The sequence below is a fragment of the Sinohyriopsis cumingii genome, chromosome 11 (genome assembly GCF_028554795.1).
Source record: "Sinohyriopsis cumingii isolate HCF-2022 chromosome 11, ASM2855479v2, whole genome shotgun sequence".
Classification (NCBI taxonomy): Eukaryota; Metazoa; Mollusca; class Bivalvia; order Unionida; family Unionidae; genus Sinohyriopsis; species Sinohyriopsis cumingii.
In genome coordinates, this window is record NC_142971.1 from 20,937,725 (window position 1) to 20,962,382 (window position 24,658).

The 24,658-nt window shown below is 37.0% G+C and overlaps 1 protein-coding gene across 1 annotated transcript in view; it reads left to right on the forward strand.

Moving 5' to 3' along the window:
* Window positions 1-24,658, forward strand: part of LOC149787721 (polyphosphatidylinositol phosphatase SYNJ1-like) — a 109,075-nt gene that overhangs the window by 19,987 nt on the left and 64,430 nt on the right. The window contains exons 8-12 of the mRNA XM_089973920.1: window positions 585-666; window positions 20,404-20,559; window positions 21,216-21,372; window positions 22,867-23,055; window positions 24,027-24,129. Coding sequence (XP_089830046.1) covers window positions 585-666; window positions 20,404-20,559; window positions 21,216-21,372; window positions 22,867-23,055; window positions 24,027-24,129 — 687 coding nt within the window. The remainder of the gene's footprint in view (window positions 1-584; window positions 667-20,403; window positions 20,560-21,215; window positions 21,373-22,866; window positions 23,056-24,026; window positions 24,130-24,658) is intronic.

Here is a 24,658-nt window from a genome sequence, read left to right on the forward strand (position 1 = left end):
TTAATTAAAAACCATCACAACCACCCCACTATGCAAGCATCCTCATTAGTACCTTTCTCAGCTATAAACTAGTGACACCTGGTAGTGCCAAGGGGAGGTAATGGTCAAGAGCTATTGCCCTTTGTTCATTGAAATAGACAAAGATGATTTTTGTCTTTTAGTAGGGCTGGATTTTTGAGGTACCAGGCTGATATTCCTGACATAATGTGATTGGTTAAGTATTCTCAGAGAAATGTAATTTATTTTAAAAAATTGCTTTCTCAGAATTTTCCAGGTAAGTAAGTCGTGACTGATTTATTTTTTATTCAGATATAACTTACTCATAAAAAGCACATTTTTAGGAATTTAGAACTCTATAAAGTGCTTGATATTGGATGTATTTTAGATTGGGATGTATGGATTCATTAGCATACACTCTGTATTGTGGCAAACATGATAGGAGGCATATTTAATTATGCACGACAGTTATAATTGGAATCATTACCTGGGTACAAAGGGGGAGATAATTATACCTGCACAGCAAATCATAAATCCTTAATACTTAGCAATGTAAATTTTTACAGACATTATTGTTTGATTTACAGGTATCAAACAGGCACGATTAGAACTAATTGCCTTGACTGTTTGGATCGGACTAATGCAGCACAGGCGATGATTGGACTTGAGGTAATGTACTAGATTATAAAGTGTACTTCATCTTCCTTACTATTATTATGAAATCTGAGTCATTTGGACTAATAGTAATTTAATTTTTTTAAACAGGAACTCTGAAACTTGTAGTTATACATGTATAGTTTACATTGCGTAATCAGCATTCATCATATTACGTACTTTAACACTGTAAGAATGTTTGCTAAGTGACATTTTGGCTTAAACAGAGAAATGGATGTCTGCATTTGTGCAGTTATTTTTAAAAAAATAGAGTTTGTTAGATTCTTGAAAAAATGTTTCATAACCATGGTAATACAAATAGCAGTAGAGAGGGTGAATCTCACAACTCTAAACGCTGAAATAAGCCTTTTATAAAACCCACTCTTCATTGTAAATGCAATTGTCGCCGCGCTGTCGTCGTCAGAGAGGGCGCTGCCTGCAACTTCCAAACGCTGAAATAAGCCCTTTATAAAAACGCGTTGATGCTGTAAACGTAATTGTCGCCGTTGTTGCTGTGTGTTGTTGTCGTTTCCCCCATAAGGGGCGCCGCCTACAACTTCAGTGACTTTGTCGCCAATGTCGAAATAAAACCGCAATAGTGCGCTATGTAAATACAATTGTCGCCGTTGTTGTTGTTGTCGCCCTCTCTGCTGCTGTGAATTAAAAATTTAAGTTAACAATAATGGCCAACATTGGAGAAGCACATTCCGCTAGACTAGCTCGAGAGCGACTAGAAGCAATAAAAAAATTTCTTACTGTGAGAGATTCTGTAAGACAGAAACTTCAAGAACGGCAGCAAGCACAAGTTGAATTTGTGACAGGTGCAGAACAATTATTTAGACCTGTTACGACAGCTACTGAAAAAGCTGCGGTGGTCACTGAAAGCTTTACTGGGAGATCCTAAGGATGATATTAAGGAGGAGGAGGAACGAAGAAAGGGTATTCTTCCAGTGCTAAAACAAACCGCTGAGCAGACTGAAAAAATTGCTAGAAGAACTAAAAAAAACAAAAAAACTTTTACGAGATCTTCCAACTGATATAGCTGCAGCTCAACCTCCACCCACCGCTGAAGTCGCCGAAGCTGCTGCACCCAAAGCAGCAAAAGAAAGTGTTGAACTAACTGCAAAATTTGATCCATCTTTTATTAGAGTCCTTAAGAGCGCACCAGAAGAAAAATTACCTGGATTGATATTAGCGGGTTTATATAACAAAGGTAAAGTTTTAAACCCGAAATATATTTCCATGACTGATGACAATTTTGTTAGATGGGCGTATGGTGTATACTACATCAAAAAAGTGGTCAAATCTAGTGATCCAAAATACTCAAACCTTGTAAAGGCAATGCGGGATCTTCACGAAGGTATGCAACCACGAGATCCTTCACCTCCCTATTCACCGCCTGAGCAAACTTCATCGATGCAGCAACAAGAGAAATCTCGGTCCACACCTGTAGGACTTTTTACCCGTAAAGCTCTTAATACTTTTACTAACCGGGATAAATTACTCGATATTGCTGCACATGGTTATGATTCTAGAAAAAATTATCTAAAACCTCAATACATTAAAAAAATAGAAACCGAAGACTGGGCCCCTTTTATATATTTTGCTTCTAAAAATTTACCTATTGATCCAAAAGATCCCGGGTATAAAGAATTTGTAAAAGATGTAGAAACCAAAAAACGACCACGATCTCCAGAAGTATTTTACGATGTCCCCGACATCGGCGCAACTGGCAGTGGTCTGGGGGGGTGATTTTATTCCCTGCCCTAACAATATCATCAATGACGTATCGTGGTTAGAAGTTCTCTTAGGAGGGGCCCGGGCTGGAAATAACTCACCAGAAATAATTAATGAAGCAGCTGATATCTGTCAGCGATTATTTCAAGGTGGTATCATGGATGCTCACATCTACCAAGAACTTATTGATGAACTCGCGGACAGCGATTAGTTAAATAAATAACTAATTAAATAAAATGATTGTACACAATTCTCGTTGTAGACCAGTCATGGTCAGGGTTGTAAATTCACGAGTACCCGTATACAGGATGACTTATGGAAACGGACTTGGTGATGTTGTTCGGGGTTTATTCGCGAGGATGGTTCCTAAAGCAATACCGATTGCAAAACAATTATCGATGAAAGCTATTGACGTTATCAAAGATAAAGCTACTAGCGCTGTTGGTAGCGCCGCCAGTAAAGCATTCCTGGCAGTCAAGGATAGACTAGCGCGACTGTTACGCAGACCCCAAAGGGGTTCACCGCCGGTAAAATTACCAGCCACCGCTGACATACCCGCAAATGTTGGTAAAGTAATAAATGAAGCCGCAAATAAAAAACTAGCAGCGCTGATAAATCCTGAACAAAGAAACACAAGTTTGGTGGCGGGAAGTGGTCTTCGTTTTAGACGATAACTTCTATAATAAAATGTTTAAACTGGAATCAGACTCAGCATTCGACATGGACGAACGGGTCCTTAAAAATCAATCAGTGCGTGATTATCAGTATTATTCTTATGACGCACGAGAGCCAAATAAACAAGGACGAATTGAATTACAGGTTCAGGATACAAGTAGATATTTCCTGCCCGCTGAAGCATTTATTGAAGTAGAAGGTGAAGTTATAAAAACAGATGATACAGTATATGGGAATGATGTTAAAATCGGTTTTGTCAATAACGGAATTATGGCCTTGTTTGATAGTGCTATCTACATGATTGATGGAAAAAATATCGAATCGATTCAGAAGGATGTCGATGTTGCTACAACAATAATTGATCTAGCAAGATATTCTGATGATTATACAAGATCAGCTGGTCCATCAATGATATTTGCCAAGGACACTTCTGATCATCCTAACAGTGATCAGTACAATATTAGACGACCAAGAAACTTTGCCAATAACGCTGACACTGATATGTGGCCGGTGTTTCATGGTGCTAATACAGAATTTAATTTAGGTTTTCATACACGTAGACAAATGTTGAAAGGTAATCGTAGAAATTTTTCATGTGCCATTCCGCAGTCGCATATCTTTGGATTTTGCAGAGATGTCAGAAAGGTAATTTTTGGAGCAAAATATACGGTCGTGCTTGTTAGAAAAAATAACGATAATGATGCTATATGGCGACCTATAGGTGACGCTGGTAAGGTAAACATAACAAAACTATCACTGTGAATGCCAGTAATGACTCCTGCAATTACTGAAGAACAGCGACTGCTTTCTTTTATGGATCAAGGCGGTAAAAGGTTGTTATCATGGCTCACAACAACCACAGATAGTATTCAAAATGCCAATAAGGTTTATTTACATGGCATATAGCATCACAGCAGGGGGTTTCCGCGCCGCGACATATTTTTATTGCTTTTCAGGATGCTGCACAAGTAGGTAATGAAACACGTTCGCATATGATATTTGATCAACTTGGTATCACTGACGTTTCTCTGAGAATAAATGGACATCAAGAACTGTCTGAGAACATACTGTTAAATTTTGGCGATAATCATGTTGCACGTGTATGTCAACGATTGGCGAAATATCTAGTGCGTGATCTAAATATCGATACTGGTTTGCAAATATCACAATTGGATTTTATATCTCATTATCCAATCTATTACTTCTCGTTAGAGTCTCTTGATTTAACTAGACAGTCTGTCGTTGATATACACTTTCGGGCTACCGTGAATAGAGACCTACTAGCAGCAGGAGCTGTAGCTAATCACAGAGTAATCGCTGTTATACTTTCTGATAGAACAATGTTACTTGAGGGTGCTGGCGGCCGAATGAGATTCGTTGATGCACCAGTGGAAAACTTGTAGTTTTCCGAAAATATGTAACAATTAGATCAATCGCGTTTATTATAAAAATGTCATACAGTCACGTTAATGTCACTCTGACTCCTGGTCAGGTGAAAAAATTACAATTGAAAAACGCGAGCGCATGTGGGACAACGATAACGCTAAAAAATGATCAAATCGCTGGTCCAAACAAGTTATCGCTGACTAAAACCCAACTAAAACATTTCAATAAAGCAAAGCAAGCGAAAACCAGAGTTCAACTTGATTTCACTCCAAAAGCCATCAAAGATATGGTTAAAACCAGTGGTATATTTCCACTTCTCGCAGCAATACCAGCACTGATAGCTGCTGCTGCTCCCGCAGTCGCTAAGGCCACCGCGTTAGGAGCTGTTGGAACCGCTGCTGGAATGGCACTAAAGAAAGCCACAGGGAAAGGATACAAAAAAAAGGGACGAGGGCTAAGACTTCCAGGAACTCTGGCGTCATGGTACCCAAAACGGTTCTAAGTGTTTTTACTCCAATGTCAAATTTTGATTTGCTCAATGCAGTTAAACAATTAAATATAAAAAATTTCAAAGGCGTCTTTATGAGAGATCAATTACCACAACAACCGAATAATCCAGAAACGGGAATTATTAATCTTGATAACAGCGATGGTCCAGGAACTCACTGGGTCGCTTACGCGATCGATCCACGTAGAATTATCTATTTTGATTCGTATGGGTTAGCACCGCCAGTTGAATTTCTCCGATATACAGAAGACGTCCCCCTGTCAAAGTCAGGGAAAGTGTGGTACTCAACACTGCCAACACAAACACTGACCGATCCTTCGATATGTAGCCAGCAAGTATTGAATGTCCTTGATGCGATATCAGCGTCAACCAAACCACCTCACAATGTTGTACACGAGTATACCATGGGTCGATTTAAACAGTTTCCTATCAAATAATGGTTGATATCTACGGAAGATCTCTTCTCAACAGAAAAGTGAAGCACGCCGACGTGGATTTATCAACATATGTGACCAAAGATGAAATCGATAATCTTTTAAGTCTGACCGGGATAGATCCAGATGAGGTTGTTATTTTTCAGGACCGGCACGGAAAACTAAAAACCAGTGATATCAAATGGCATGAAATAATTTGTAGGGTTATTGGAGCTAATCCTACTCCGGGTAACATCCCTATGTTCACTGATAGTGGAAAAATCTGAGATTCGCTGACATCAATCGCGGCGTTGCGAGATGATATGCAGAAAGTTGCAGTAAAAAAGACCGGTGATACAATGACAGGTGAACTCAGCATGAGCGGTAACAAAATAACCGTGTTGAGAGATCCAACATCCCCGGAAGATGCCGCAAATAATATGTTGAAACAGGCGCTAGCGCCATTGACGGCAAACTAACAACGTTGCAGGCTGAGTATGATGTTCATGTAAACGCGTTTGCGAGACTTCGAAGAAACTTTCAAAAAACCGATGATGCCACGGATAAGTTCTTTGGAACTCCTCCCGTCATCGACATAAAACTTTCTGATATCCAGACCAACATTGACACGATCAAACAAACACAGCAATATATCGTAACGGGGATTCCTGAGATCGTTAACAAAACCAGTTTGATTAAAGTCCCCACTGGAGTTACTTCCGGGCATATCACCAACATAGTATATACAGTATCATCTGGATTTGCAACATGGTCTCGACAAAATAATACTATCAAATATGCAGCAACAGTCACTGGAGTGTATAGACTGTCTGTGTTCAGCACCGCTAAATTTGAAATCTTCACAACATATCCTTGGAGACATTCCACCGACAAGTATTCTGGGGTTGTGACTATCATATTAAATAGCGGAATCGAAGAAACATTTATACTGGAATCCGCCGACAAGAAATTAACCGCAACATCTTACTGGTGGTGTTTGGAATTTGTAGCTGAAACGCCTCAATTTGTTACTGCGTAAAATAATAAAATGGCCTTAACAGAGTCAACAGCGCAACAATACAGATATGATCAAGTACGCGAATGGCAGTCAGAGTTAAAAAATACCATTAACGAATACACAGCAAAGGTAAAAAATACAAACGGCATGTAACCATGTTAGACACAATAGTATATTCGGTGTCAGCGTTAGTTGCATCTATGGGAGTATTATTATCAGTGCTAACACCAGTGACAACTGCAATCGCGGTCACAATTACAGTTTCAACATCAATGACAATTGCAGGAGTTGCTAATATTATCACAAAAAAAATATCCTCATGTGCGCTAACAAAATTGCACAAGTATGAAAAGTTAAACAACGCAGCCACGAGCACCTACTCGAAATTGTCGGCGCTGATATCATCCAGCCTTGACGATACAACAATATCAGATTCCAAATTCGCGCAAATGGCAAAGATGTATGAAGACTACACCCAAAGTACAAAGTACTTCGATTTGAAATGACAGCAGATAAATAACTATGTCAACGACATCGATGGAATTACTTCAGCAGATAGTCACAAATACAAGCCCAGCGCGAACATCTTTAATAACAGTAACCTCAACTAGACCAGAATTCGGTATTAATTTTTCAACTGCGATTCCAGTAAGCGAGATTGCGTTAGCACAATTACGAGTATATCACAATTGGCCCAATATCAGATCAGAATCGTTTGGTGGATTACCAGCAAATAATTCGTTTGTGTTTGCACACAAAAATAAACCCGATGGCACACCAGACTGGAACATCATTGGGTTACCAGCCAGGTGTTATCAAATTGAAGAAATCAATGAGGAATTACGTCGAATAAAAAATATTACAACAAAGGAATCCAAAATAGCAATAACTGTTCATGAGCCAACGCTGTCTTCTGCCATCGAAATAAACACCCCAGACTACGCTGTGGACATATACAACAGCTCAATCAGAACAGTGTTAGGATGGCCTGAAAATCCACCACGGGAAGCTCCACCATTACCTGGTGAACCTATGAAATCTGATTATACCTCTGATAAAAAATCGTATCATAATTATATCCCAAAATATGAAAATAATCCATTATGGAAAGGCATAAATACAAAACCGGTTAATAGAAGAATAATTTTTTAAACAGGATGGTTCGATATCTCAGTGGCAATATGGATCACTGTTGCGGCCGTATATTGAGCAAGATATCAAAATTACTTTTGAAGATATTAGTCGCGACCATAAAACACAACAAAAAAAATTATGTCAATTATTTACTGAGTATCTCCTTGATATGTCGTTGGTAAATAATGAAATTATTAAGCAAATTGAAATATTAAGTCAGCTTGTATCTGACATGGAAACCGTTTATCAATCTATTATGCAAGGAGTACCGAATTTTAAGCCTCCCGGGTATAATGCTCCCGAGCTAAAGAAATCAGTCAGCGATATCATTGATGAATTCTTCGACGACATACTCGCACAACACAGAAAAAAACTACCGGAGCCAACTGTCCTCAGACACAACAATAACCCCGAAGGGCAAGGCTGGCATGTACCCCCGGGCATCGTAAACATAACTGAAGTGGTCGCAGTCAATCTTGTGTGTGATGTCATTGATGGCAGTTGCAACACGGACACGACAGTATCAAATCAAACCCAGCAAGGATTTATTCTTTATTCATTTACTCTGAAAGAACCACCTGGATTTATGATTGTGCAAGAGCTGATCAATCCGGTCTATCTACAATGTCATAATCCGTGGCTGACCAGAATAAATTTCGTGCTGACAGACCAGTGTGGGAATCTTCTTGATCTTCGAGGTGAAACACTACATATTAGTCTCCTGGTGAAATCCTAGGATTTCCAAGTCTGAAGGACTTTCAATCGTAAAACGATTTTCAGTGAAAAAATATATTTTGTGCACACTGTCCGATTTGCTAGGTGTTTACTGGTAAAAGGCAAAAAAATGTATTTGACCGAAGATCGTTTACGATTTCACAATTAATCAAGCAAGTATTATATAATGTATCATCGCATGAAATGTATCATACATAATAAAGAACTTCTTGATGAAGCTGTCAAAACCAGAAAAGTTACCCCGGAAAAAATAATTGTTGATGTATACGGTAATGATGATTTTATACTGACTGATGCGCAACTACAAGTATTGAAAAAAGATCATATTGTGATTGCGCATTGCGGTATACATCAAATCCTCGAATATATACGCGTATTTAGATCTTAGATCAGATTTATGAATATGTACCACCACACAGATTTTTCGTGTATGACAAACAAGCGCTCGAGCAAGCAGTTAGGGCTGCATTTGCACAAGAAGAAATTAATGTTAAATTCATTATTGACGAATACGGAGACGAAGACTTCTTACTAACACAGCAACAGTTAGATAGTCTCAGACGCGAGCATATTATTTCAATTGTATGTGACAGAGATCAAATTCTCAATTATGCACACTCCTGCATTAAACCCCATCGACTAATAAAAATACTATCTCGCTGATGAAATCAAGGCAGTAAAAAAAAGTGATATATTTTTTTTACTTTCATTTCCAAGTCCTTGATTTCATCAAGGTGACTTCTAAGTAAATCAAGGTGAGGTATTTACTTCCTTGATTTCGTCAGCCTTGACTTCGTCCTTGATTTCATCAGCGGACATACAATCCTTTAATCTCCTTACACGAATATTTATTATCTTTTTTATTTCATACTCTTGAGCTAATTTCAACCTAATCTTTTCAATTGCACGAGACAATGAAACAAATTCATTTATTTGTGCTTCTTCTACTGTAGCCAGCGATTTATACAAATTGTTTTGAATTCATTTTATAAATCAATACTGAGCAGGAAGAATATAACGCCCTGCGCATTTAGCTTCATGTAGTGATTCAAAATCAGACATAATTGTTTCAGAATTTAGTGATATATTAAATCCGCGCTCTTCTAATTTTTTAATAGCAACAATCACATCATTGATATTTTCGTAATTCATATATATATAATATTATATATTTAAAAGAAGAAAAAAATGGACACCACATCTCCTTATCAAATGATAGACTACCAAACTCAGGAGCGAAAACACAACCCCCATGTGAGCCCCTAACCTGTCAAATAACAGTCTAGAGAGCCCAGAGGGTGTGTTTGCGAGCGACGAGACATTCCCCATGTGAGCCCCTAGCTTACCTAAATGATATGCTGGCAGGTTCATATAGGGACAGTACAACATATAGTATTTACATGTATTTACACTATTATACATAATATTTACATTTGTAAAGCTTCTAAAGTGCCACCGCATTTTAGCAAGCTTACAGTAGGACAGCACAACATATAGTATTTACACTATTTACAGTAGGATATAGTATGGACAGCACAACATATAGTATTTACACTATTTACAGTAGTAACTAAGGACAGCACAGACAGATATGGGGTTATATTCTACACCCAACAAAGTTGCACCCCCTCCCCCAAAATCAATCCTGTGGAGTGGCAAAATGTCACCCCGTTAGGGCGATAACGTGGAAAGTTGTGCAATTTTGTTGGGCTTCGAAAACCCCGTACATAAATTCGGACGCTATAGTATATAAACTGACTGATACTTGTAAGTTCAAAAATAGCTCATCGGTTTTTCATGCTTGTTTTCTTAAATATAATCGCAGAAAAAATACAGATGAATCATAAAACCGAACAAATGTAATAAAATAAAGATTTTATCTGTGAAAAACAAATATTATTTATTGTACACCTGCCCGTGTTGACAGTTTTTGACGAAGTCACCTTGACTTCGTCAAGGGGAAGTAATTGGAGATCGTGTTACCTGTACACAGAGAACCGTTTACCTGTTTGTAGTATATATTGTTAACAAGTTCTGAACTGGATTTTAACACAGAATTTGAAAAATACCTGTATTTTTGAACGCGGAAGTGTTATAGACTGTGACTCAATTGTTATACCACTCGGGTATTAAACAATCTCAAGGAGTGTTGCGCAATCACATTGACATAGGGAGGGAACTAATTGCATGAGATATGCTTAACAGAGTTATCTCCCATTTTACATTAAAAATCCTCGGATTTTAGTGAAGTAAATAATGAAAAACAATATGCTTATATGTTTTTGAGAGGACAGATTTGTTCACTTTATCTGCCACACGTTGAACCAAACGGGGGTTAATACCGAAATACTTAGCAGCTGAGTTCATTGAGTGAAAAAAAATTTTTTCACTGGTAATTATATTGAAAGATCTGACAGCTCTGGGAATTTTTACAAATTTACCAGTACCACCTCGTGCAGAATTCTCACTCTGCGTGATGGCTTGTAGATTAGATAATCCATTATTAAGTCTTTGTCCATCAATGTGATCAATTACAAGACCGTCTTTGATCTCTCCAAAGAAACACTCGAACACGAACCTGTGATTATAATAGGCTTTACCCCCAGCAACAAATCTTAGATAACCAACATTACTAACAACACCAACTGGTTTTTTCAATCTACAGTGCCTAACTATTCCATCACGATTCGCTTCATAATTCTTAATAATAGGATGTGGGACAAATTCTTGGCTCATTTATATAATAATGTACTTGTCTAATTTATAATTTGTCTGAAAACTTAGTTAAATAATCACTCTCACATTTCAGCGCAACATTGTTATTTTTTTTATTGTAATATCGCTTAAGTTCATGGTATCTCTTTCCTCCGCAACTTGCACATTACTGTGTTTTACCCCTGACCCCAACACCACATCGCAGGCATGGTATTGGCCCTAAACTCCCCCTTCGGACGCTTTGGGAATGGTTTCTGCAGGATTTATTACAAGGAATTACGGACCCAACTTGAAGCCACTTGCACCGGTTCATTATATGTATAATATTTCTTATTTAAATGTTTGTCTTAAATATAATATAGAGGAGTTTGAAAGATTATCTACCATTGGCACCGGGAGATTCGATCTTGACAGACTAACCCCTGACTCGTGGAGACGAGCCCTGACTGATCTGTTTGATATTATCAGGAATGCCAAAAAAGAATTCCGCGACGACGGCGCATCTCACGTGTGGTCGTCATTTAAAATTATACGCAACATTGACGAAGTCAGTGTCACTGACGAAGTCATCGATGCTACAGTGAATGATGCACGAGTGAAAACAATTATTGATTACCTTGATATTCCGGAATATTTTTTCAGAATAAAATTTATTGTGCAAGCAGATTCCGACACGTGGATTATCTGTGATAAATGTGATCCTGTTCTTGCTAGCGGAAAGACCATTCTGTTAAGTAAAGATTCCAAACCAGGAATGCTGACTGGGATTGATAAACCATATTACGCGAGAGCGTATCCTGTGACCACGGTCATTTATGGAATCTATCCGATAAAAAACCCAAAAATTGATAAACTCGCCCCGATGAGATTGTCAAGGCTGAATTGTGTAACCGAGCGAGTAATGGAACATTTTAAAAATGCGATACACGGAAACGGTCTGACTGCATTAAGACAGTCCAAGATAGCAGCGTGGGTGGAGCGAGTCAAGGATACAGGAGCATCAATAAACGATGTCGCCGAGCTAGAAAAAGCATTAAGATTTCCCATAACCGTAACAACGATAACAGAGGAAGTATTATACAAATCGAAATATAATTGATACGGGGCTCCAATAAATATCATTGATCATAACGCTTACGCTTGGACTAATGCAGTTACGATATTTCCGCGGGATCATGTTGTGAAATATCAGGGGAATATATTTGATCTTATTAAACAGATAAGTAAAACTGATCCTGTGTCGATGTGGTTGTTTAAAAGTTCCGAAGATGGCGAGTATGATCAATTTGTAAGATCTAACGGCAAATTATACCGGACGGAGTCTCTGCAACAACAAATGAAAAAACTCGCAGAGAAATATGTAATCGAAGAAAATACTGACAATATTAACTAATTGTTTTACAGTTCCGAGTGTTGCCGCTCATACCGCCAGAGAAAGAATTCGTGGAGACCAACCCGAAATGAGTTTCTCTCGGATATACAATTGAGTTGTGTCGAGTATGGACATGGCTGGTTGTGGAATACCGAGTATGACCACCACGAGATGATTTCCGTGGATATGATTGCGTGTTATCCGGGAAGCTTTCTTGGGATGGGCGAGTGTAACGAATATTTTAAGCGATTTGGACATCCCACAAACTCGATGACACGAGTTGCTATAAACGGTCCTTTACCCGATTTTTCCCTGACAGGATTTGCTCGTGTGACTTCGTTTAAATTTGCCAAAAAACTTCATCCGTGCTGTTATGTTTGGTTTGGCAGACACTTTAGTGAAAAGTGTTGGGCACCAATAGTGTTATTGCGATATATGCTTGACAATCGAATACTGGTATCATTGACTGTCAGTGAAGCAATCATATCATATCGACCGCAGACTTTAGTTTGGTTGCCAACACCGGAGCGTATCGGTGTAGATGAAGTCATTGAAGAGTATGCACGAGAGAGTCCAAATACTCCCATGGATGTCATTGTTGGTGACGCTCCTAATATTCTTAAGATCAAACTCAGCAATAGTGAAAAAACAGCAAAAGACATCGGACGAAGAATAATCAGTAAATTTACTCAAGGTGGTGCATATGATCATAAACTACATCACTCACGATTGATTATCGATGACGCTAAATTAAATTTTATAATTGCTGATGCCATTGCGAGAAATATATTTTGTAATCGGGAGGACGCGCGCTTGTCCGACATGGAAAAATTGGGCACAATTGTAAGTTATATTAGCGGAGAATCGCCTCAATACACACATTTAAGATCTTCGATGCTGGCTTATGTTTCTATAAATTTGCTATCAATGATAAATCGATTTCCTGACACTGCAGTTAGAGTTGCAACGGATTCATTTTATATCAGTAAAAGATATTCAGAATCACTGGCTCGTTTTACAAGCAGCGACGAATCATGGAGTTCATGGAGAATAAAAAGGAAATGTTACATGGATATTGTGAATCCGCTGATGTTGAAATTAAGGATGATTATTGTAAATCAGAATTATCAGAAATGTCGAACGCACCATCTGTGTATGATCCAATCACAAGACACAAAACTGTTTATTTGAATGGACCGGTTGGTTCTGGTAAGACAACTCGAGCAATTGAATTATTTCGTGGAAAATCAAAGATTTTCGATTTAGATATGATTGTACTAACACCTACACACAGGCTCGCCAGGGAGATGAAACAACGAGGAGTCAATTCTTGTACTTATCACAGTTTTTTCAAATACAGCGGTGGTGTGTGGACTTCAGATCGAATGGGAACAAAATATATTCCTGGGAAAATAATTTGGGATGAGATATGCACAGTGTCGTTAGATATATTAAAAGTGTTCCTGGATTGGCTGCTAACAAAAAATACAGCTGTGATAATATGCGGCGATCACGGTCAGCCACCACCTTTTGTTGGTCCATCTCCGCATTTGTGGTTAAAAGATTTTGTTGATTATTATGAAGAAGTGTCTGATGATCATAGAGCACTTGATGCAACACTGAAGGAATTTAAAACATTAATCAGATTACAACCGAATAAAATTCAATGTGAAATCATGCGCGAGATGATTCCTGAAACTTCAATGAGCGACTTTTGGAAAACATGGAAACCAGACGATTTGTTAGTGGCAAGTAGAAAGATAGTTAGAGACACACTTCAACAGCAGTTATTTCAATTACAACAAGAAAAGTTTCCAATGTTGCCAGTACCGTTATGTTATAGACCAGCTGATATGCGGTTCAGAATATAGATGTTGATATTCCTGGACAGTCAAGGAAACAGAATTTAGTATTGAATGATATTGTGCTAGTTGACATTGATGCTGCTAAAGATGCACTAAAAATGAATAAATCCCTGTGGACGCTAGGATACGCAGCGACGATGCATTCATCTCAAGGACTGACTATCAGTGATGCAACTGTCTGGATCGTTGATGATCGAATTGAATGGTCAGACTTGGTTTACTTGGCTGTGTCCAGAGTCAGAAGAATATCTCAACTACGAAGAATTGTCTTGGAAGAGTCAAACGCTGATAGCGATGAGAACAACAGCGACATAATAAGAAAAAAATTAGCCGGCTACAAACAGAGTGACAAAAAAAATAATCGCGATTTCGACCTTGATGTGGAATTTATTAACGCGCTGAAACAACAGCAGAATAATCAGTGTGCGAGCTGTAATTGTGTGATGCTATGGCAGTATTCGGATAAAAATTCAAGACAATTTACCGTAGATAGAAAAGATAACAATCTTGGTCATACACGACAAAATGTGAGGCTGACCTGTCTTGAATGTAATCGATGTAGAGGCGCCAGCGCCTTGGGTGCTAGTTAAGTGATCGGGGTGGTAATTGTGTGTCCTCGGGAATTACTTGTAATTGCTCACGTGTGAATCCACGTTGAGGAGCAGTCGAATCCAGCCTGTAGATTGCTGGGCTACCAGTGGATCTAGTTATGTTAGATATCTTGTGTGTCGTGATGCTCCAGATAGGATCAGTCGCTCTTTTTTTACCACCTTCAGGTTCACCTGGTTCATATAAATATCTCACAGTGACATCACCCAGCGCTGGCTGCGCTGAAATACCACATCGTTGCACAGGTATATGTTTTTTAGTGACCGCAATGGCAGGTTTCATGTTGGTTGTTTGAGTAATTTCATTATTTAGCGCAGCTATCACGCTTGGTAATCTTGCAACCCATTCGCGCGATTTCTTGTCCTGAATAAATTCTTTCGCGTACTGATATCCAAATAACCGCTCAGCAAGTGTTCAATTAAATCGCTCAACAATTGCCTGATCACGATGAATTGCAGTATGCCCTCGTCTGATGGTAACGTTATGTTGCTTCATCAACGACAATACTGCACCTTGAAATTCTTTGCCAGGATCAACTTGTAGCAGCTGTGGCCATCGCAGATCACCTCGTTGATAAATTCTTTCAAAAACAGAAGCAACCTCAGATGCTGTTTTAGTCGCTAACGGTTCTGCATCTTTGTACCTACTTGCAACATCAACTACAGTTAACGCGTACTTGTATGTTCGGCGACGAATGGTATCATGTGGCAGAAATAATATATCAGCCTGATGAACTTCATTTGGCACACTAACATCAAAATGTGGAAAGTGAATTTGTTTAGGCTGTGGTTGGTAAATTTGCCATATTGCCTGTTTGGATAACCAATTCTTAGCAGTATCATGTGTAACCGCTGCTGCGTTGGCAAGTTTACTAATTGCTGTGCTACCTCTCCAGTATCCTCTTGGGGAATAATAAATTGACTCCATTATAATTAATTACCAGTGCCTAATACAAGCTTAGATTTCAGCACAGATTTTATTAACCATCTAGCTAACTTTTCTTTGAAAGATTTATCAGTGATGACATTTAACACGTGAATTAATTTCACATCCGCAAGATGGCGCTGTTGCAAATCCTTACTTTGGTAAGCTACATCACCTGGATTGGGCTGATCTAAGGCATCAAGTCGGGTTCCAGGACCACAGTAATTATATCCTGGAAGATGTTTTTCTCCTGGGTATTTAGCCCACAGAGTTCCTGGTAATTTTCCTAACTTGGCTGCAATATCACCTCCTTTTTTTTTTACTCGACGCTGATTTTGGTTTCGGCGCTCCATCTGACGGAATAAATTTGAACTTCGCTGTGCCGCATCATTCACACTGGCCTGTAAGCGCTTGTCGATTATTTTTTGTTGTAGTGGTTGTTATGTCTGCAGTTGGGGTACGTGTTCTACATTTCACACAATATAAATCCATATTATTTTATAATATATCTAATGGAGATCACTGACTTTTCTGCTACAAAAACGATGAGAGCCAATCAAACATAACTCGGTGCTACCAAATTCAATTCGAATGATAATTATAGGCCCATCTGGGAGTGGTAAGACACAGTTGTTACTTAATTTAATAATGAAGTGGATGAAGTGGGATAAGTTGTATTTGGTAGCTCCATCTGTGGACGATCAGCGATGCTACAGCATGTTAAAAGATTTTAATGAAAGTGTAAAGTTGCTAAACGACGGTGATGATGTTGTTGAATTTATTACTAGTATTGGTGAATCACCAAGTATCGATGATATTGATGGGAGAATTAACAATTTAGTCATGTACGACGATGTGATGTTGGACAAACAATCAAATCCTGCCAGGATATTCTCATGCGGCAGACATAAAAACGTGGATGTGATTTATGTAACTCAACGATATACACAAATTCCGAAAGTGATCAGAGACAACTGTAACATTCTTGCACTGTTCAACGGCGTTGACACACACATGATATGAAATATACATCAGACTTGGTGCAGCGGCGATATGGATATAAATAAGTTTAAACATTTCTTTAGTTGTGCTTAGGCAAAACCACATGGGTTTGTAACGATAAATTTACATGATCCTCCAACATGGTATTGAGTTGGGTTAGATACAGTTTTCAGCTAGAGAGCAGCAGAGAGGGCGACAACAACAACAACGGTGACAATTGTTTACATAGCGCACTATTGCGGTTTTATTTCGGCATCGGCGACAAAGTCACTGAAGTTGTAGGCGGCGCCCCTTCTGGGGGAAACGACAACAACATGCAGCAACAACGATGACAATTACATTTACAGCATCAACGCGTTTTTATAAAGGGCTTATTTCGGCGTTTGGAAGTTGTATGCGGCACCCTCTCTGACGATGACAGCGCAGCGACAATTGCGTTTACAATGAAGAGTGGGTTTTATAAAAGGCTTATTTCGGCGTTTAGAGTTGTGGGATTCACCTTCTCTGCTGCTCAAATTGCTTGTTCAGATTTTCTAATTTGTTAAATACTTTCCATTTTTTCCGATTTTAATTGCTTTCCAGATGATATTGAATTATTTATGAAATTAATAATTCCTGTAATTGTGGTTTGATTTGATCAGAAACTTTTGTCCATATCAGCTCTCATTCTCTAATATACTATTGCTATTACAGTCACATCTTTGAATTCCTTAATTATGCTATTGATATTACAGTCACATCTTTGAATTCCTTAATTATGCTATTGATATTACAGTCACATCTTTGAATTCCTTAATTATGCTATTAATATTACAGTCACATCTTTGAATTCCTTAATTATGCTATTGATATTACAGTCACATCTTTGAATTCCTTAATTATGCTATTGATATTACAGTCACATCTTTGAATTCCTTAATTATGCTATTGATATTACAGTCACATCTTTGAATTCCTTAATTATGCTATTAATATTACAGTCACATCTTTGAATTCCTTAATTATGCTATTAATATTAATATTACAGTCACATCTTTGAATTCCTTAATTATGCTATTGAGATTACAGTCACCTCATGGAATTTCTGATATGTTATTGATATTACAGTTGCCTCTTGCAATTTGTAATATGCTATTGCTTTTATACTGATCTCTTGGAATTCAGGACTTTTTACCATACAGACATTTGTGTATACCAGCGGACTTAATTGATATAATGTTTGATCCCACAATTTATAAGATGCTACTGCTATGACAATTACCTCTCATAATTAATAATATGCTGTTGTTACTACAATCACCAATTCTTATATAATATTGCAGTTACAATCACCTCTTGGAATTTAAGTGGATTTTGTTGTTTCCCAAAGCCACCAATTTAAAGACCAAATGAAAAATTAGTCAAATATGATAAACAAGCCCTATCTCTCTATTTCTTACTGTGTTATACATTCCAGGCTGTTTGGTAAATTAATGTCATTCCTATAATCTACTAATAAAATATTAGCTTTTAAAATGTGTTAACCCTTTGAAAAAAGAATTATAATGCATATTATTCTTTTTCAATGAATACATATATGTTGAGTGTCTGGTAGCTGTAATTTCCACTCATTGTCTTAAGTCACTGTATTGTGACATAAGTTAGTTTACAGAGAAACAAGGAAAAGCATAAGGTATCCAAACACTAGTATTACTGAAAATGTAAAAAAAATTTTTTATTGATAATAGTTTATGAAAATTAGATTTAATACCTTCAAATCGATTCTTCATTCAAGTGAAACTTTTGTCAAAAAATTTAAGTCCAAATGAAGCATGTTTCATTTTATCCATACATGCTTAATCCAGTGAACTGTAAAATACTAGAGCTATTGCTAGAAAATAATTTTCTGATTAAACACTATAGGTATATACACCAATTACTGTATAATACTGAATCTCACACTTCACTAATCTTTGGGTAAAACCACTGAATCAAGATCAAGTGATTCCAGTCTGCTGGTACACACAAATGTTTTTAAGGTTAAAATGTCCTGAAATTGTTAAATGAAAAAAGTCCAGCATTCTCAAAATAATGGATAATTAGATCGGATCGTTAACACATTTAAAGTTAGAAATAAAAGCCCCATAGCCTCGTGAATCCAGCCCCTCAAAAGACAAGAATTCCTATTTTCTGTCTGTCTTTTATAGACAAACTGCATTAATAGGACCTAGTTTGAACACAGAACACACTGTAAAGCACAAAGAAAAGTGCCGTAGGGCAATCTTTCTTCAGGTGAAGACACCGAGAGATAATATAACATCCTATGCATTGGAATCATGTCAGAAGTGGGTAATACACTATATATACTGTGTACTCAGTATCTAAAAAATTTAAGTATACATTATGAAACTCTATGCTCATGAAATCAGAGCTATCTCTGTAAGCCTCAAACAGGATATGGTGATGCAAGATATAATTGATGCAGTTGGCTTGCAGAGATTTTGCCTTCTCATGGTTCTATTTGCATGATCTAGCTTTGCAGAGATAAGAACTGAATCTGGTATGTCCAGTGGCTGCAGCCCAGACAATCACCAGACCAGTTTGAAGTCAGCACAGCTTTAGAATATGTGTTGAACAGTGCTTCCTCGTCTCATACTCGGGTAGTCATCATAACTTACTTGATTGTAAGTTATGCTGGTCTTATGTTAGGAATACAGTTTGCCCTCATACGAGGAAGAATCCTTACTTTTTTCAGGGTGGCCATGATAGAGGTAGAGGTAGGATGCTCAGTGTTGCCTCCTCATATTATTCATTATTCTGATGTTATTGTGACTGGGAAATGTGTTTAAAACGGAAAGCAACTTTTTTGTGAATTATATTTCTCTGAGACTACTGACCTGATCACATCACTTAAAACCCTCCAACACCTCTCTGCAAATGCCAGTATCCACAAAAGCTTTGTGTTGAAGACAATGATGTGATGACATCATGTAAAACATGACACCATCAAGCGTTGTTAAAGATAACATCACAAACTTTTCCTGCAGGAACCAGAAAAGCACAGTCAAGATATATATATATATATATATATATATATATATATATATATATATATATATATATATATATATATATATATATATATATATATATATATTATATAATATGATATAATTTAATATAATATAATATAAAGTATTGCAAGTTGGGAGATTTTTCATTTACATAGGTTAAAAAATGTAGTTCACTTATATATATGGATGTTCATTTTAAATGAAATTTATTAAATGAGTTTAATAATTTCTGTTATGAGTCTTGGTGAGCAAGAGCTTGAAATTATTTGAAGAGTTTAATAAATTTCATATGAAATGATGACAGATATAACATTCTGTTTATCATATGACAAAAAATACTGACTTTATTGATCAAGCTGCAGGATATGACTGATATAAATTTTGGTACATTGTTCATTACTGTTTTCATTTGCATGGTGTTATGATGAGGTGTTATTGTACAGGTTACATATGTTAAAGTTTTGATATAGGTATGTTATTATTAATAATACAGAAGTTAACAGATAAATTCTTTTATTTTGCAGACACATATGACTTTAATGTTTTTCATTCATAAAATGTTACACTATGTTGATTTCTTTTCATATCTGCATTGCTTCCTTCTAGATGTTGGCAAAGCAGCTGGAGAGCCTTGGTTTAGCAGGGAAACCACAAATGGTATCTAGATTCTCAGAAATCTACAAACAGATCTGGACTCTGAATGGAGATCATGTCAGCAAGATCTATGCAGGGACAGGTGCCTTGGGTGGAGGAAGGTCCAAGGTCAGCATAGATGTCAGGATATTTATTTTTAGCTGGATATGAGTAGATCATTTCTCATTGGCAACTGGTTTTCAAGGCCTTCTGGTATTGCACAGTGTAACTTTGTAACCAATGAACTTTTCAACATGTATTTAAGATTTTATATATTTTATGGTGGCTATCTTGAATATATTGTTTTGTTTGCTCTTCCCAAATGGATGCGATATTACTTCTTATGTAATTTTGTTGGTCCTCAATGAAAATGGTGCCAGTCATTATTCCAGTATTGCTGCCATGATGGCTGTCTTGAAAATCTCATCACTAAATGGATAATCATTATGACATGGGATTTACGCCCAAAGACTTCCATGAGGTCTACTTGTCCTTAATGAATTTAGTGCCAATGTCGACCACAGCATCTAAAAATCGTGTTATCACTGAAGAATATCAGAGATAGTATGAACACTTAGCAATTAAAAGGAAGAAATGGTTTTATCTTTAATTCTGGAAATGCTTTCAGCTGGTAAAGCATCAGTCCCTTTGGGGGACTTTTGTTGTCATTCATATTGTATACTTCTTATAAAAAATAAAGGTTATTTGTAAATCTTCTTTTAGTTTCTGCCATTTATGTTTTTCACCATCCTAGAAGAATGACATGATCCAATACTATATTTCAGGCTTCTGATGCAGCAAGGTCGGCCTCAAGGACAATTCAGAGCAATTTCCTGGACAATACAAAGCAGGAGGCGATCGACGTCTTGCTTCTGGGTAGCACTTTGAGAGGGGAAATGGCTGACAAGGCTCGTGCTTTGCTCACCATCAGGAAGATGCATGGTGAGACAGCAGACAAAATTTGAATGCATCTGAAATCAAACTTTTATTGAATCCAAAATAAATCACATTTACCCAAATAACCAACCTTTTTGATTCTCTTGAATGGCAGAAGGAGCATGCATTTTATTGTTTGAAAAAGAACACATCTGGGACTTTTATTTTATTTTATTTTATTCATTAATGGTTCAATAAAAGTTTGATGAATAATTTAACAAGTGTGAATAACTCCAGGACAAAGTATGGGAATAGACTATTTGATTTCAATTTTAACGAGTGGTTTCCATAAAAACAGTGTAGTCATTCTCTAAAAGACAAAGGAAAATGTATATTTATTGAAACTTATGATGATAACTGTGACCTTGTACTACGGCAGAGCAACAACAAGAAATAGTTTGAATTTAATAGCAAATCCCTCCATCTGTGTAACTTAAAGGTTCTGTTCCAGTCAGTGGTCAACAACAGTACAGTTAGTTATGCATATAACTTTTTGGATTACAATGACAATGGGGTTATGTATAAGGTTGTGATCTGGAACCACAGTCTGCATTTCTGATTCTAAATTAAAAGGATTAAGATTGGGGGGGGGGAATAAACTAGTTTCAACAAGTGTGTATGATAGTTGATTGAGCAGGCATTGGTAGTCTGTTGTTTTCACTTAAATAGGTGGTACAATAATTGATTTATCAGTGCCAGTGATAAATGTTTTTAAACCACTGTATGTTAGGTGCTTGGATATGGCATGATGACTGAGCAAAAATCTGGTGGCTATTGTTTACCTGGAATTTATAAATATTTGTACACATGATGCATTGACGACAAACACAAAGAAGACTTATTGGCTTTATTGTTGATGATTCAGTAATAACTAGGTTAACAATTATCTGCTTTTATCTTTTATCTTTAAAAAATAAACAAATATATATATATCTTAGGAGTAGAACATATTCTGCCAAACCATTTAATCAAGGTCTTGTTTATTTTGTTCCTAAAGCGTTTTAGTCCTTCAAGCAGTTGGTGATATGTTTGTTAAATTTCTGGAGCCATACCACAACCAAACTGTTATAACAAAGCATGTTAAAGTTATGGCATAAAATGTATTTTGGAGGTCAAGAGTTTTTAAAAGCCCAATATATTGTCAGAATTAGCAGTTTTGTGACTCTTCAGTCCTTTTTTTTTCTCTTGTTGTTTTTGGGTTTAATACTATTTCTTAGCACAAGATAGGCCAGTATTGTTGTTGGAGGAAGAAATCCTGTAATAACTACTGACCCTGGGAAGCTACTGGAAGCTTTCTCACTTACCCATATTGGCCAAGCCAAAGACTTGACCCCATGTGGGTGGAGATGAGATGGCAGTGATTGGTAACGGTGCACACTTTAGATTATTTTGCCAACTGGAGCCCCTTTTTTATAATGTACATGTTGTGCTGTTTTTGACATTTGAATATAACTCTTGCAAATTATTACTAGATTCAGTTGAGTAAGTTTTCCTTTGCAGCCTCCCCAAGTATTCTCAATACCACAGTGCGTCGATATAAGGAGTACACCAGCACTAGTTCACTGAGGATATTTGTAGGGACATGGAATGTGAATGGAGGGAAGCACTTTCGAAGTATAGCATTCAAACACCAGTCTATAACAGACTGGTTACTGGATGCACCTAAAATAATGGCTAATACAAAACCAGGTTAGTTTCATGGTGTAATCTGTTTTCATGCATGTTTGTTTTGATTAAGAATAACTATTCAAAGCTATAAATATGAAGTTTAAGCTGTGAATGACCATAAGATATAGTGACAAGGATGAATAAGATTTATAGACATCATATCTAATTTGTCTGATAATGTTGGAACAGTGTATGCATAATTGCCTTAGAGGTATAATTATGTTTCTTCCACAGAATTTCATGTGGGAAATATTTCATACATTTAATCAAATTTCAGCTAGTGTTATATGCCCGTCATAATGGTTTCTCAACCATTTACCTCTATCAAACTTTGTTGATGGCTTGCACTTGGGGTGAGGAGTTTATTGATTTCAGGTCAGAAGGTATTTTGTCTCTATGCCTCTTTTACCCTTCCACCCACTAACACCCTCTCCCCTCCCCCTCCCCCCCCCCCCCCCCCCCCCCCGTATGAATTATCATGTCATGTACACTATAAAGAAATTTTCTTTTTTTTCTGAATTTTAATTTGTAAGGAAATGCACAAAAATAGATTGTCAGAAGATTTACCCTTTTATACCAAACGTATTTTTAAAATAAGGAATTATTTGCATTTTATTTGGTGCAGACTTAAAACTAAGAAATTCATCTATTGGATGCTTCAGTGTGTCCATGGGAAAGGCATTTAGCTCCCATTTCCTCATTGTGGTATAGCCTGTAATATGTTACAAATGCCATTAAAACGACCAACACCAGCAAGGACAACATAATCCTATTCACCACTTAATTTTCATTCATCATATTTAACATTTGTAAATCTGCTTTTCAGGTTTTTCTTTCGTGGCTGGAGACAGATTTATTGAGCTCAGTAGATGCAAAAGCTTCAACAAAAAGTTTGATTCATACTGATTTTTTTAAATTCAGTTTGACTTGTTTATTATGCAAAAATAATTCTGTTTCAGATAATTGATATTCTTCATTTTTTTTATGTGCAGAATATGTGAAGCCAGATGTAGACTTTGACACACCTGTGGATATATTTGCTATTGGCTTTGAGGAGATAGTGGACCTTAATGCCAGTAATATTGTTAGTGCCAGGTAAGAAATAAAAGTTTGAATGAAGAAGAGAATATGAAAAGCCAAATCAGGACAAACGTTTTTGTTACAAAGTAAATTCTGGGAGACAGAATATTTAAGCATCAATAAATTATCAGAAATAAATTCAGTATATGACAACTGGAAATTTTTGCATAGGTATCATGGGCTTTGTTTGTATTCTCTATGTACCAAAGAACTTCCATTAACAGAAACTTTTGTTACTGGCTCTTGTGACCATTTTATTGAGTAGGTTAGTGGCAAGAGGTTTGGTTACTATTGGAATGGCCCTTTGGCACCTAAATATTTGGTCAGTCTCCCGAGGAAAGGGTATTGTTTATGCAAATTTCTATGAAATCTGTTCCTACATATCCTTCTGAATAATCTTCCCAAAGTATTGAGAGCAAAAAACGTTTTACTTTTGTTTAATTTCCATACATTTGTATGCTTCTGAAAATTTATTGATTTACAGTACATATCTTTCCTGCAGAAAGATCTCAGATTTATGTTTACCATGTTAAATCTTAAATTT